General features: G+C 46.4%; 1 protein-coding gene across 2 annotated transcripts in view; it reads right to left on the bottom strand.

Moving 5' to 3' along the window:
• Window positions 1-16,452, bottom strand: part of RAD54L2 (RAD54 like 2) — a 682,650-nt gene that overhangs the window by 252,830 nt on the left and 413,368 nt on the right. For both annotated transcript variants that reach the window (XM_085625105.1, XM_085625106.1), the window contains exon 13: window positions 12,877-12,995. In XM_085625105.1, the coding sequence (XP_085481231.1) occupies window positions 12,877-12,995 (119 nt within the window). The remainder of the gene's footprint in view (window positions 1-12,876; window positions 12,996-16,452) is intronic.

The following is a 16,452-nucleotide window of genomic DNA, read 5'->3' as shown; positions in this document are numbered from 1 at the left end:
CATCTAAGCCATGTTTATGGTACATGAAATGTCCTGGAGTGTCTCTAGGAGGAAGAGGAACTGCTTCTTCAAGCACCCCTTTTCTGGTAGTAATCTGTCTTAACTTCGAGAAGAGCGGCATATTGACAACTGACCTGATACTTACTCTTGAACTTACTTAATACGAGAAACACAATAATGAACAGTGAACAATGAACAGTCATTCATACCACAATATGCAAGACATTTTCTGAATACTTTAAACATTAAACATTAAACATTATAACAATGATCGACAATGATGACAGTCTCCCTAACTAATCACCACGCTGAATTCTTGACAATAACTGAATACTTCGGAATACTTGATATACTGCTAAACAGTACATATACACTGCTAAACAGTGCAGACCGGATTTGTGTACCCAAATCCGTCTTGACCGGCACAACCTATGTGCGCGTCAACACGCCTCCCCGGCGATGGTACTCACCGAGTAGCTCCTTGAAACGGAAGGCCTCAGAGAATGGACAGGACTCGATAACTGCGGACATCGGACCCTCTGGACGTCGGAATTTCGGAAAACCTGGTGGGCCTCTGTATACCTCGGATCTTGCTCTCTCAGCTAGGCTCTGGTCGGGATACTTCGCACTTCTCACCGCCTCGTCTGGGTTGATCGCAGCCTCAGTCGCCCCCGCTTGACCGGAGGGAGCTTACAGGAAATCCTGCTGGTACGCGTTTATGGTCCGTCCAGCTGTGGCAGGAGACCGGGCCTGCAACGCACCGCCGGCGCGTGAGATGAGAAAGTGTCCCTATTCGGGCGCCATTATGTGGTAAATAAAATAAATATTACCGGACTGAATTTCGTGCGGAATCTTAAATTAAAGTAAATAGCTCAAAATAACAAGAGGCAGAATCCGTGGTATAAGAGGTTTCTAATGGGCTTTATTCCATTCAAAATGGCCGACTCGAGTCGCGGCCCTCAGGTTCCGTCACCACGAAGGTTCAGGAAGTGAAGTACAATAATTTATTAACAGACATGTATTTTTATAATAAGTACATTACAATGAAACGAATGTAGAAGGCGTAACATTTGATAAGAAAAATGACGTGACAGTGACATAATCGAAACTAGGCGTAATAAAGAATAAAAGAAACATAATTGGTTAGAATTATCAGACATAGGTGGATCTATAAGATAATACTTGGCATAGATGCGCGCGCGGCAGCATGACGTGTAATTGACGTGTAACTAGGGGGTGAAGGGGACTTGACATTTAGCTCTACATGTGGAGACGAGAAGTCTGGGGTCAAGTCATCCTAATCCCAAATCATATCTAACATCCTATGTTTAAAGAACTATGTTATCCACAAGGAAGAGACTCTCGGACAGAATCTATTCTATACTGACTGTGTGCGTGTACAAGCGTCTAAGTGTCTATATGAGATGCGAGGGGCAGAAAACTTTCCATGGCAACAGGGCTATGAATCACTTGCAGGAGGACGGAAAGGCTGAGTCCTTTGCTTGTGAGCTAAAGGAAATGTTTACCTAAATCACTGGACAGGAATGCATCGGCTGAAGAGCAAAACAGATAATTCGAAGGTGAAATACAACTTCTTGGCAGACAGGCGAAAACTGGCCGAGGCAGGCACCGTTAGCTGCACAGGGAGTAGGACAAAGTTCATGGATACAGATGCGAGCTCAAGCTGAAGCTGTCAGAGACAGAGAGCAGGGAAAGGCTTTGAGGACAGAATCGGGCCTACTCGCCTGAACTGTAAAAATGGAGTAACTTAGCCATATAAAGTCGGTGGCCTTTCATACTTAGGAATCGAATATCCAGCCCATTGATGGCGGATCTGACAGAGAACATGTTGACGGTAGACACACATATGTTTGCGTCTTAGAAACTGGAACTGGAGGGAACATACATGTACTTGTAACATGCATATAGAACCGTTGGGGTCCAAGATAGGGGACATAACTGATCAGGAAAATCCACATTTCCACACGGCGCTAATATTTCCGGTCTACAACAATGTTTGCTGCTTACTTACTGCTTAGCATCTGTAGTTACCCTCAGCGGCTGCTTCTTTCTGAGTTGGAGGTTATCTACAATTCTGTGGTAACTCGAGTGGGTGTTTCTACGCACAACCACACCTTGAGTTACATCCAATCTACTTATTGCCAGAAATATACATTCTACAAATGGGATGGAGCATGTCAGTCTCTCTGGGCAAATATGTGACTGACGTTTAACTTGGCATTGGAAATTTACAGGCATCTTAAATCATGCTGGAGTTATGCTGAGGGAGCTGTGTTTGTGGGTTATGTGTCACGCTTACAGAAAGTGTTCCTGTCACCGGAGGGTTCTGTGACTGATCTTACGCTGATTTGACTGTGATGAAACTTCTAATTTCAACCAGTTCACTCTGCTCAAACACGCTGGTGCACCCTCTCGCACACTTATACCCCTTGGATTACCATTTTCAATAAACCTTTGATTACAACTGCATTGTGGCAAGTAATGGAATAATGCTGCTGGCTACGCTGTGTGACCTTGTGCACATATACACTGTGTTATGGGGAAGTTTGCCTTCTACTAATGATTCTGTCTTTACGACCTTCGCAAAGTGACTGTCTACACGGGTGGAGCATTACGGGTGGTTCTTCCCACTATTTCTTTAGAGGTGGAACAGCACAAAGGTTGCTTGGCTGCATCAACGTTTCTGTCATCGCCTCGAATTTGGCTGTGCAATATGTGCCTGCGCTGTGTTTTTGAGCGACGGTTCACACCGCTTCCGCTCAGCATGGTGATTCTTTACTGGTCCTACGATCAATCTATGTGATCTGGAGTTCACTTCACAATGTGTTGTGCACTGCTGGCACTGTAGCAGGTAATAACTGTCATTTCTTGTGGAAATCTTCGCGCGGAACATTTTACCTCAGATGGAAGCTCGAGGTCGAACGCCACTCCAACCGACTTCCAGCGCGTCACTAGCACCAACGGTGACGTATTTCGTACAATGGACTATTTGGTGCATTACTGCACCGATAGCCATCCGGCACGACGTCCCGTACGTGACTCCATGTTCTTTTGAAGTTTGTAAACAGAAATGGCAGCAAGCTTCTCCGCTGTAAAGGAAGCAGGCGGTGATACTATCAGGACCCGTAAGGTGGACAGTGCGTCAGCTAATTCTGTCCGTTTTTGGTATCATTTGATCTTTGGAGCATGGTGGCATTTCTGTAAAGTACCCTACTTTCAGCAGCTCTAGACCACCGCTTGTCTTCACAGGAACTGAGAGATCCGTGGAACTTCCCAATAGTGGGCGCACGCAGGTTTTCACTGGGGGTTCAACATTAAGACTTATAAGTATCTGGTCTTCTGCTCCTTGTGGGTACATCTCTAGGGTTGGAGGTGCATATGGGTTCAAGCGCCATGTTTTCTGGGGCCACATCTTATGTTCTTGGAATATCACTCTTTCATGGGGGCTCTATTCAGATTTCTTAAGGCGTGCTTATTTACACTTTATATGCTTTCCCCTACACAGGGAGGGCAATGGGTTTGGCCACCTCCCTTGCACTCACTCTGGACATTTGGGGTTCACCGTACTCTTGTGGACTTTTGGTACACACCTCCATGGGTTTTTGCTTGTTTTACGTGAGTATCTCAGTACTCTTTCTTATACCCTTACATAGGATGGGGATGGGTTCATGCCCCTTTTTGCCTACACACTTTGCCATCTTAGGTAACGCACGGTTGGAACCCCCAAATTAGGGTATGGGTTAGGGGTTACGTTCCCATCTACTGTTACTTTGCTACCCCTATACTGGGCACAAATTTATGAGCTTTAAACCATGTACATTTACTTGGGCTCCCTACGTTGGGCGTCTTATGGGTTACAGTACCATTCAAAGTTTCCCTCACCTCGCTCATAGGAGTTGAGGAGGGTCAGGTGTTCGAGTCCACTTGACTGATGTTGTTTTATTACAGGTTGCAAGTTGGGTTTTGTAGAACGCATGTCAATCTCACATTGCATGGGGATTGTTTATTGAAAATGGGGGGGAAGCAGTAGTTTGCTGTTTGTATATCTTTGCGTTCGAGTCCACTTGACTGATGTTGTTTTCTTACAGGTTGCATATTGGATTTTGTAGAACGCATGTCAATCACATTGCATTGGGACTGTTTATTGCAAATGGGGGGAAGCATTAGTTTGCTGTTTGTACATACCTTGCCTCTTCTCCGCTTCCTCCTTGTTCAGTTCTCCACGTGTTGTCGAACTTTGTTTTCATCCGTGAGATCGGAAGTACATTGCTGATGTCGTCCTGTGTCTCCAGCCTTACCTCGTTCGCTCTTTCTTTCCTTTCCTTCCCTGTCTTGGGTGATCTGTATTCCCTTCTTCTTGTGGTTGTCTGCAGGTAGGCTGGTGTATACTTTGCGTTTTTACTTATCCGCCTTCCAGACCCTGGGGGTTTCCATGTTACTGATACACATAAACTCTGTTACTTCACAGGTTCATGTTACCCGCTCACCTCGTCCTTTTCCCCTGGATTTCCTTTCCCTACGAAGGGAGATGTGTTGTAATCTCTCTCCTTTTTTCCCCTGTTACCTTCCCTGAGGTGTTTTCCCTTTTCTTTTCCTAGTGGTAGCTTCCTTTCCTCCCCCGCCTTTCCTCCCTCTTGGAACGGTCCTTGAGAGTTCACCTTGGAATATTTAACAGGCTGTCAGTTGCGGAGAGAGGATGACAGAATAAAGACGCTTGAACTTCACCTGCTTCAGAGTGTCTTCATTACAACACTTTCCTTCTAAATTATGGACTAATAGGAAAGGGGCAGGAAACATGCCAAGTAAGGAAAACAGGAGATAACACTTGAGAAGAAACACCAGCAATTGAGTTTCACTAGGATTGAATTTTATTAAGTTGGTGGACAGCCACTAAATAATGATGGAACAAGACTTGGCCGGCACACCATGTCCTTCCAAAGCATTTAACACTGTAATTGACACTGGAACAATCAGTTGGTTGTCATTGGAGTACGTATAAAACGAGGTTCCAAATGCGGAAACCCCTGAGCCGAAGAAAGCAAGTATCTAGATGTTAAACAGCGCTATGTAATAAAATGGCACTTTGGGGGGCATCATAATTGTCAGGCTTTAATCTTGCTTGGTGTGGCTCCAATGTGGCTACAATCATACAAAAAAGATGTGAATCATTCTAAAGCTCTAACAACCAGATTCAATATAGTATAGCACTCACTGATTCTGTTGATATTTATATGGTTCAGCAATATCCCTTGAATTATTCATTTACTGTGCTTATAGACTGCTGCAATGCGCCTTTCAACCACAATGTTCTAGGTAACAAATGGAATCATCAAGGACTGTCAGTTATGTTAGTAGGCTCCATGGTTACAGGTGAGTATAATCCTAGTTCTGGTATTGGCGAATGCCATTTTACTCCTAGATTAGGGACCCAAATACACTGGGCGATTAATGGGGAGGTATTTAGCCAGAGATGGGAGCTGAAGTAGCACTTCAGACTCAGAATGAAAGTGAAGAAGAAAGCATAACTATAGTAGCAAATGTCAGTATTGGCTCTAATAATGGAAACTCCAAATTGTTGCCACATGCTCAGGGATACTGTGTGAAGCCGGACAATAGTGCCCAGATCTCATAACTCTGGTTGCCAGTGGAACACTTATTCTGTCTGGGGGAACTCGAGGTAATGCAGTGGTGCAAACGTCATCTGTGCAATTTTCAGAAGCTGCAATGTATGGCATTCAGGAACAGCACAGCGACTTATGAGACCAATCTCTGGGACCTAAGGTGAGTGTAGGGCAAGGGACCAAGGCAGCACCAGTAAAACACCACCAGCTGCACTAAGGCGGCCGGGTGTAGGGTTGCAACACAGTGTCGGGTGACCAATGGAAGGCAATGAGGATCGGTCTTCGTATAAAGGGTTGCAGGTTTTGAGTGGGAGGGCTGTCGGGCTTGAACCAACAGGGGGGCTCGGGACATTGGCACACCTTTTTTTTATAAATATGTTTTTATTGGCATTTGTAATGTACAAAAACATGGAGCGTTAGGATACATTTGAATTACTTGCGTTCTTTGCATTTTATAGCATTATACATTGGTAATTACACAATAAATGGACATGTACTCTGCCATTATTAAGGTCTAGCATCAAACAATTTCTACGGAGAACTGGGATGTGGAACTGGGGGGGTGGGTGTTCATGGAATCCTGGGAACTAGTTAAGTGGGGTATCGGGCGATATGTGTCTCACTAGGTAGTGTGTCTGTATGTCTCCGGGAGTGGGGGGGAGATCAGGACGGCCTTGCTCCAGAGTTTGACCTTCGAGTGGCATGTGGTGTGTGTTAAGAATCGCGAGCGACGTTATGTGCGTGCAGGATGAGATCTAGTGCGCAAGTTTGCGATTTAGGCTTGTGGTTGTGTCCCCGTCGAGTTGTGCGGGTGGTCATCTGGGTCGTCGTGAGTAGGTGACTGTTTGAATTGGTGCAACAGCATGGCCCACTCCTTAGAAATGGGGTGTTTGTGTGTCCCCTTCACCTCCACCTCCCTTAGTGTTTCCTCCTCTGCCGTTGCCCATTTGCATACTGCTCCCGCCCATGCCGCGATCGGTGGGCCTGTGGGGGATCGCCAGTTCATGGCTATACTCCTTTTGGCTAACAAAATTCCTAGTGAGACAAATCAGGTTGGCACTTTGCGTTGCTTTCGTTTCCGGAAGATACCCAGCGCACATGCCTCTCACGTGTTCAGATGTGTAAGCCCTGTAAGATCTCCGAGTGATTTGTGAATATGGTGCCAATATGGTTGCAATGTGGGGCAGCTCCAAAACATGTGATGAAAATCTGCTACCTGTGAGTGACATCTAGGACAAAGGAACTGGGTTTCGGGGTAAAACCTTTGGAGACGTGCTGGTGTTAGGTATGCCCTGTGTAGGATATAGAATAGCATATTTTTAAAACGTGCATTTCTAGACACCTTCTTGGGGTATTCAAGGGCTATCTCCCATTCTTTCTCATGCAGTGGGCGCCCTAATTCGTCCTCCCAGGTGGCTCGTAGGGCCTCTAGGGGTCTATTTGTAAGTTCTCAAATGGCTTTATAGAGCCACGTGGTCAAGTGTCGCCCCACTCCCATATGTAAGATTGTGTGGATGACCAGTTGAGTGGTGGGCTCTCCCGTCGATAGGTCGTGGTGTGATCGACAGCTTTCGAGGAGTTGGCGGTGAAGTAGGAACTGTCCAGGGGGAGATTGTAGTCGTCCATAAGCCGTTGGAACGGTTTGAGCTGTCCGATCTCAAATAGGGACTCCATTTCGGTGAGACCGTAGGCCGTCCATATATGGAGCATGTTAGGGGTGCAATAGTGTTCATGTCTAGGCCAGCCGACCAGCGGCAGCAGAGGAGAGTACGAAAGTTTCCCCGGCGACATACAGTGTATCCTTTGCATGCACTTGCGTGCCACTGCTACATGTATGGGATATGTGCGACTCGGTTTAGTGCCTGGTAGTAATAGGCGGCATAGTTCTGGGGTGGGCACTTGGCCGGATGTGGTGTACGTTTCCCCTATGTGTCTGCCTGCCGTCCAGTAGAACAGCCACTGTAATTGTGCTGCCAGGAAATAGGATTCGAAAGATGGAGCGCCCAGTCCTCCTTGTGTGGTAGGCAGTTGTAACTTCGTTAGTGCTATCCTACGTCTGCCTGTTCCCCATATTAGCGAACTAAGGAGAGAGTCTAAGTCTCGGAAAAATACTCTGGGCAGTATGATCGGTAGATTCGTGAAGTGGTATAGCAACTGTGGGACTATTAGCATTTTGGCTATAACTACTCGGCCAATCGGGGTCAACGGGAGGTTCTTCCAGAATCCCACCGCTGATCTGATGCTGGCCAGTGCTTTGCGGTGGTTGCCATCAAATATGTTGGTCGGGGAGTGGTAGAGACGGGTCCCGAGGTATCGGGGGGCCTCCGCACTCTAAGTCACTTTCTGGTCGCCCAACCAGATATCTCGAGGGGGGGAGATTCGGATGTAACGGGTAAACTGTGGATTTGTCCCAGTTTACTCTTAGCCCGGAGGCTTCTACAAATTCCGTCAGTGCTGTCCAAATAGGTGTGAGGTCCTCGGTAATGTCTCGAATATAGAGGAAAAGATCGGCGGCGTACATAGAGACGCTGTGTACGGTATCCGCTATGGGGATGCCCCAGTGTTCTCCTTCTCGTCGCAGCCGTATAGCTAGGGGTTCTACCGCGAGGGCAAAGAGGAGAGGCGAGAGCAGGCAGCCCTGCCTCGTGCCTCTATGGACCGTGAATTCTGGCGAGATGTATCGTCCTATGCGAATACGCGAAGTGAGTTTGGTATATAGAAGTTGTGTATACGCTAAAAGGATGGGACCGAGTCCTGCTCGTCGTAAGACCGAAAATCGATATTACCATGTGAGGGTATCGAAGGCCTTCGAGGTCTAGGATAAGGCGGGCTGCTCTGGGGAACGTGTCGCCCACTTGATCTTGGATATGGAATAGTCGGCATATATTTTGGGACGTGTTTCTGCCCAGAACGAAACCGCACTGAACCGGATGAACCAGGGGTCGTAGGATATGTGTGTATCTGTCCACTAATATCTTCCCCAGGATCTTACAGTCAGCGGATAGAAGCGTAATGGGGCGATAGGAGGCCATTTGTTGCGGGTCACGGTTTGGCTTCAGAAAAGTCACAATAACGGATTCCCAGAGGGATATCGGTAACTCGCCCTTTTCTAACGCAGTTGCAAACATCGTCACCAGGCGGGGTGGGGGGGGGGGGGGGGGGTAGAAGGTTGTGTAGTATTCTAGAGGGAACTCGTCTAGCCCCGGTGCTTTGTTACGCGCTGGAACGTGTAGGGCATGAATAATGTTGGTAGATTGTATCAGTATCTAATGCTGTTCTATCTGCCTTCGTGATTTTGGGATCGTCAATGAGTCTAGAAAATGATCCAGTACGTCCTGTCCAATCGGTGCTGGGCTATGATAAACCCCTGAGTAGTATTGATAGAAGACCGCGAGAATCTCGTCCTGGGATCGTACTAGATTACCGAGGGGGTCGAACACTTCGGTTACGGGTTTTACGTTGGTGTCTTGATTAGCTAGCCATGCAAATAATGTACCCGTTTTATCTCGCTCCTTGTGCATCCGAGTTGCTTACGCCCTGAAATTGTACCGATGGAGGTCGACGCAGGCAGCTAGGTACTCGGTCTTGGCTTTGGCCACTTGTGCCGCCGCTTCTTCAGTGAAGTCATTTCGTATGGTAGCGGTGCCTAGCTGTGTTTCGGCTTTTGTGAGTGCCTGTTCTAACGTCCGTTTTACCCTTATTATTTGCTTGATACATTCTCCCCGTGCCACTACTTTGAAAGTGTTCCACTCCACTAATGTTGAGGACGCTGTCCCTTCGTTATTAGTGAAGTAATCCTGTATGCTTTTTTCCCTGTTCGTGTTTGAATACTTGGTCTGTCAAGCAGTCCCGAGGTAGTCGCCAGGTGGGAACCAAGGGGTGTGGGGGCCTCCAGTTTTATCGCAGAATATGGGCGTCGTGGTCAGAGATGATCCTACCCAGGTAGTCTGTGTGCTGAATTTTGGGTAATATTGCTGTTGGGCATAAAAATGTGTCTAATCGGATTCATAGGCTATGTGGTATGGAGTGAAACGAGTACAGTCGAGTCTGAGGATGACGTATCCTCCATGCGTCTGTGAGCGCCCATTGTGTAACCCAGGATTTGAACCGTTCTGTTTGTTTATGGGCTGAGGAGAGTGTGGGTGGAGGATGAGAGAGATCTAAGGTGAGGTTTAGTGTGCAGTTATAGTTATATGGAAGCAAAATGGGCCAAAACCCCTGTGAGGCGATCCCAGAACCTGTCCTGCTCTATGTTCGGGGCGTAGATACTGTCCAAGAGTACTGATTGCCCATCTAGGAGTCCCTCTAGTAAGGCGTATCTACCCTCCTTGTCCGGGTGTTCGTTTGCCCATCCAGCAAGGCATCCACTGTCTGGGGGGTGACTAAGGGAGGCGTAATTGAGTCCGCTCCAGATAGTGTTCCATCGCTGTCGTCCTCTCCCTCCGACGAGAAGATGTGTGGGGCCTGATCAGTGTCCTCCACGAGGGGGGAGGTCTGTAGTTCAGTCACTGCTTGCAGGACCTCCCGCCGCTCCTTCATGATTTGCTCCAGGTCTGGGGAGTCTTGGGTGTGCGTCCTAGTTGTCTTACTTGTCCTGCTGCGTTGCTGTTTTGGGTTGCGCCTCTTGGTGCGTGGTGGTTTGAAGCTTGGGCCACGTGTGGACTCTGCCCTGGATTGTTGCGTACAGTGTTGGTCTGCCCAGTCGTGCGTCTCTTCCGCGTTTGTGAAAAAGATAGTAGCGCCATTATGGATAATTTTGAGGCGGACAGGGAATATTGTATAGTGTTCGCCCGCAAGCGACGTTTGACTTCAAGGAACGAAGATCTTTGCTGTTGCACCGCTCGTGCGTAATCGGAGAATATCATTATATGTTGTTGACATGCAAGGGGCCTGTTTGTCTGGCGGCTCGAAGTACTGCATCCCAGTCTCGGAAGTGTAAGAATTTCGCCAGCATCCGTCTGGGGGCGGATCCTGGGGGAGGTTTGCGGGCTGGGATCCTGTGGGCACGTTCTATGGAGAAGAATGGTGTCCGGTCAGCTGCGGGAGTGAAGGATTTCACCCATGTTTCTACGTACTCCAGTGGGTTCGAACCTTCCATTCCCTCAATGAAAAGCAGCAAGAGAGCCACATCTACCACTTCAGATGGCTAAAGGGCCATGTCACAAACTGGAACAGGAACTGATGATATCAAAATAAGCTTTAAATGGTGAGCACAAAAAAGAGGCTAGCAATACTACGTCGGCCTTGCAAGTGATAGAAAGGAGTTGGGGACTCTATTAGATAGTCTTCGTAGTGGAGCAATATGTTAGGGGTACTGAAAAGGGTACTCTATCCTTGAAGGTTATGTAAAGGAGCTTAATACCCACATGGCTCAGTTGAAAATGTTTGAGGATTCTGTAACAAATGCCTTTCGAATAAAGGTTTGAGCTGTTGGACAGTTTTGAAAAGGGTCTCTCATAATAGGGTCCTGGGAGTCTCAGGTGAACCCCTTGTGCAGAGTCTTGGGAGTTAACTTAAGGGAGTGTTTGCTGACCTACTGGGTATACAACAGTTTGAGAAATGTGATGCTGTGGTGAAGGAGTTCAGGCTCTCCTTTAGTGCAAATCAATTATGATTCTCTCAAGACTGCGATGAATGACAGTGGTCAAGATTGCAGCGTTGCAAATTCTGAGGGTGGCAGTGCATTATAAAGAGGTGCTATTGGGGATTAGGAAGAATGCATTCATGAGTATTCAACAGCAACTATATGGAAAGGGCTGCGTCTAAAGAGCACCTTGCTAGAGTTTTTCTTGATGACCTAGATTTTGCATCTTTCTAATGGTGCCTGTGGACATAACGAAGCAACTTCTTGTGGGAAGTGGAGTCTTTACATTTTTACAATACCATGGGCTGGAGGAATTTTACTCCCAAAAGGTGAGAGGGCGGTAAACGGATGTGACATTTTGCTGCACTATCCTTTTTACCTCACCACTTTTTCTTTACCTAGTCTCGTCTTGAAAGAGCCCATGTATTCATAGTTTTAAGTTTAAATGCACTCCCGTTTTAAATTTGTGTGGTTACTTGTTTTTCACTATTTAGTCAGATGGGGCCAGTAGAAGCTTGCTTTGGCAGCAAATATGGAGGTTTATTACAGTTATTAAGAATAGCTTTGTTCTTAATAAATGAATAAAAAAGAAAAAAAAAAATCAATATTGAAACACCTGATTGAGAAGACACGATCCCGTTTAGAGGGTAAAAAAGTATGATGTGTTGCGAGCATGTATGGTATTTTTACCCAAGGAAAACGGACCATGATATTTTCATAGATCGTGACACTGCAATGTCCTGAAGAGTCAATAGGTAGTTAAATGCTGTGTTGGACTGCGGGGTATATTCCGATTTAGTCTCCCTATATTCCCCTGGTCTTCCTTTTAAATGTTGAGCCTTTCATTGCTAGTTGTAAATTGCATGTTTATCTCTACAGTACTTTTTACCTGCCATATTTACCAAAAGGAGTTGGCACAGTAACCAAGAAGACAGATAAGGATGAATCTGTGATTGGAAAAAGAAGGAACCTAAAATCCCTACTTTAAGGAACAGAGTTTCTATAAACAGGCCAATGTCATCTAAAGCCATAAATCCTCAACCAAATTGTTTTCTAAGGAACAATAAGTCACAACAGGGACAGCTGTGCTCTTTGGATTGGAAACATTACCTGGCTAATTGATCCCACAGCACATTCTTTGACAGTGCAACATCAGGATCCATTCAGAAGCACCGTCAGTTTTCCTTGGGTGAAAATGCAATGCCTATGGGCAGCATTTCCTGACTTTATTTTCACAGGGAAGGCAGAATAGTAAGATTTCTTTCAGCCAAATGTATTTTGTAGTGCTAATGTGCTATCTTTTTAGAAATTTTCAAAAAGTACAAAAAAATGTTTTCATAGGTTAAAAAATTAAAATGATACACAGAAAAATGTGTTCAGCAGTTTATGAATGTAGAAGAAAATACCTTGATTAAATAGCTATATTTAAAGAGAGTCAAGGGGTTTTACAGAAAATGGCAGGCAAAATAAAGGTGCGGTATGGCAAGTGGAGTAAGTGCAAAGATGAACTGCTATGGGTGAGAAGATGGCGTTGTCGGGGATGGGGTGAAGGGAGACACAGGTTAATTAGAGAAGAATGGGAAGATAGCAGAGGATTTGGAAGTGAATGGGGAAATGGAGGTTGCAAGAAAGGATGTCTAGTTTTCGTACCTGAACACCAGGAGCTTATCACCCAATTTCACGCTTTCCTCGATCAAGTGGAAAAGAAGGACCATCTTAGGCGAGTTTTCTAAAATACCAGTTTGATAATCACAGAAAATATCCTTCGCCTACACAAAAAAAAGAGAAAACAGCAAACAGCACACAAATGAATGGAAAATGTGTAGGGCATTTAAAACCACCTCCATCGAACAGTTACCAAACATCTAGGTTGCTTATCTTTGAAACTAAACAAAGTACAATGCTGCTATGTGGTGACATCGACTTAAGAGGTCATAAACAATCAACCACAGGTCCTTCAATGAAAATACTTAGACACAGTAACACTTACTTAAAAACCTCTATAGGGTTGGAATGTGCAAGCATATAGTAAAGGTAGACGGCTTGTTCTGCACATTTATCAGTCTGAAAATTTCAATTCCAAACTTCTATTTGGAATTCTGTTTTGGATCAAGATGGGTAGAGCAGGGGGTCACTGCATTGCCAGAAACAAAATAGTCTGAAGAACAATTTACTTACATTTTGTAATGCTCTGTCTGGTGGATACTCTATCTAACTGCAGATTCCTCACCATGTGAATTTCTCCCAGGCGTCAGGATGTCTCCAAAGAACTCACAAGCAGTGCTCCTTGGTATGGGTAGGTTCTGCTCCAGAAGTGATGAACGTAGCTGCTTGTACATTTCCCCGATGCATTCGGTCAGCTTCTTTTATGAACCCTTCCACGCCCTTGGACGCAGACCCAACAGGCAAGTGTGCAAATTCCTAGACTGGGATCTTTTTGGATGGAAGTGGCCATAGCACAGCACAGGGAGGTGGGAGGGCAAATAGGAACCTGCAGTTAGGTATAGTATCCATCAAAAAAAGAGGGTTACCAAAGATAAGTAATGTGTTCTTCTGATGTATTTTTCTAAATGCAGATTCCTCACCTTGTGAATACCAGGATCTTATCACCCAATTTCACGCTTTCCTCGATCAGGTGGAAAAGAAGGTCCATCTTAGGCAAGTTGTCTAGAATGCCAGTTTAATAATCACAGAACATATCCCTCGCCTGCACAAAAAAGAATAAAAAAATAGCAAATTGCACGCAAATGAATGGAAAATTTGCTGTACCTTCCAATATGGTGGGTCTGTGGAATGGCTCAATGTATTAAGTCCTGCAGGATCAAGAGGGCAAAAGACCCATCTCGACAGACCTGAGTGTTGAGGCAGTAGTGCTTTGAGAACGTTTGCATGGATGCCCAAGTAGTTGCCTGAAAGACATTCACAGTGCAAACGCAGTTACAGTAGTCTTTGCTCTGGTGCTGTGAGCCTTTGGGCCTTCTGGAGGTGGCTTCTTAGCCAATGTATAGCAGATCTTAACGCATTGTACTATCCATTGAGAGGGTGTGGTGTAACGGGCAGAGGTTCGGATCCATATTTGAGTCTCGGTGTCGGCTCAACATTCTGTGATTCTGGGCAAATCACTTAATCTCCCAATGCCTATGGACACCACCTAGAGACCCGGGTGATTAGCCGTGCTATACAAATCCAAGTATTATTATAAATACACTATTGCAGTGAGCATTGTTTTATATCGATCTGACACACGGCGGTCAAGCTCTCCTTAACACGGGAGCGTGGCTGGATGCTGTTGGAACAGGGAGCCGTGGCCTGAGCTCCTGCCGGTGATCCCCCATCCAGTGTCATCCTGCCCGATACAGGGGGCCCCACAACACATGAGGTATACCCCCCCAACCCTGGAGGGGCGAGGGGACTGAATGAATGGGAGAAAAAGCGCCGAAATGGAAGTGGAATCCGGAGGAAGGTAGGCTCGTCAGAGGGGCCGCGAGGCAAAGCAAGATGGCACCTGCAGTGATGCCCTGAGCGGGGACGGGCACTTGAAGCGGCGGATGGTGGAATGCAGTAAGTGTGTTCAAATATAGGTACCGGGCGAAGATGACGTCCACTTTGGGCCGTATCCTCAAAATTGCAGTAAGTTGAGCCGGCATCACAGGCATATTGGGAGGCGGAAGGCATACCCGAAATGGCATCTGTAGGCGCAGCCCTGACAGACGAGTCTCTGAGGCAGCGAGACCTCGCGCCCGGTGGCTTTCCAGTACTTCTGGCCCAGAAGAGCGATGGGTAGGAACTTGGCCCGTGTCAGAGAATAATTAAATTACAGAACAAAGAAGCAAGCGAAGGAGGGACCCCGGCAGTGAGGTGTGGTAGAGAAAGAAGGCATCTAGCATTGGTGCGGGGGACCAGCACGGCAGCAGGAAATAGAAGACAGCAGGAGAGGCGCTGAGAAGGACGGAGAGCCCGCAGGTGGCGTGCAGCCATTACCGCCGTCTTCAGTAGACGGGAGCTGGGGAACTGGCCCTCCCGATTCATGCTTCTCTGCTTTTATATGGGGAGCGATCAGAAGGAGAGTAGCTCTATCCACTTTAAAAAGGGCGCAGCTGGATGAGGGCCTGGCAGTCCCAGAGATGGAGTCATATTACTTAGCTTATTGTTTATGGTGGAACTCAGAAGGATGTAGCACAATATCCTAGGAGACAGCAGTGCAGGGGAGGGTGGGGGGTAGTTGGAGAAAGTTGGGGAGGGAGGGAGTTTCTTGCACAAATGTACGACAGGATTTGTTCCTAGAAGTGCACTACAGAAGATGCCGATCAAATGGAAATGTTTTACAGAAGAAACGTGTGTAATATAAGACAGTAGTGCATGCAAATGAATACATGGATGTAATGCCGGATTATCGTGAACAATGTTCCACACAAAAGGCAATAAAATATGTTTTAAAAAAAAGCTCTCCTTAACACGCTCTAGGGAGGATCAGCTTTCTCACCACACAGGCAGGAGCAGTCTAATAGAATCTCCATCAAGAATGCCTTAATGTCTCTTTAGATGTCAGTGGACCTCATCCAGGCGTGGAGTTGAAGCACCATGCTGGTTCCCATAGCCAGCCTAGACAGTCTGTGGTGTCTAGCGGATAATAAATCTGGCCGCATCCCACCATGTTGAATGGTTTGGACTAGGTCTTTAGGGGCAGCAGGTAAGATCTCATATACCATGTACCACAGTGCATGGGTGTAGCGACCTAGTGAACAGCTGTGTTGACTAACCTCAAGGCGAGGCTGGCTGAGGAGAACATACGATTTCTGAAAGTGTCCACTTGTTTTGCCTACATGTTTGTGGGCTTCATTGGAAAGGCAATAGAGTTCACTTTACTGGTGGGCACCTGTAACACCAAACTGTCAGGTGATGGGTGCTGTGGTAGGAAGTTCAGAACTTCAGTCCTGCAGCAAGTCTATGTTTGAGAGCAGCTTGTGGGTTTACTGGGAGAGCAAATGTATATACTTTGGATATCATTTTCCCCTCTTGTATCAACTCTTGCGGTAAGCTTTGTAAAAACATTTCATACGTTGCTCCAGCTCCTTCCAATGGTACCTGCCATTTCTTAGGAGGAGGCCCACTAAGTTGGCCATGCACTACTGTACTGTTGCTCCCACTACAACCCTCTTATCTGCTGCATCAATCTTGCAGTTGCTATATAGCAAGTGGGCCATCTCCAGCCCCTAGGCAAAGGCT

Source organism: Triturus cristatus, chromosome 9, assembly GCF_964204655.1.
Source record: "Triturus cristatus chromosome 9, aTriCri1.1, whole genome shotgun sequence".
Taxonomy (NCBI): domain Eukaryota; kingdom Metazoa; phylum Chordata; class Amphibia; order Caudata; family Salamandridae; genus Triturus; species Triturus cristatus.
The sequence above is the reverse complement of the archived record's forward strand: the minus strand, read 5'-3'. Positions and strand labels throughout refer to the sequence as shown.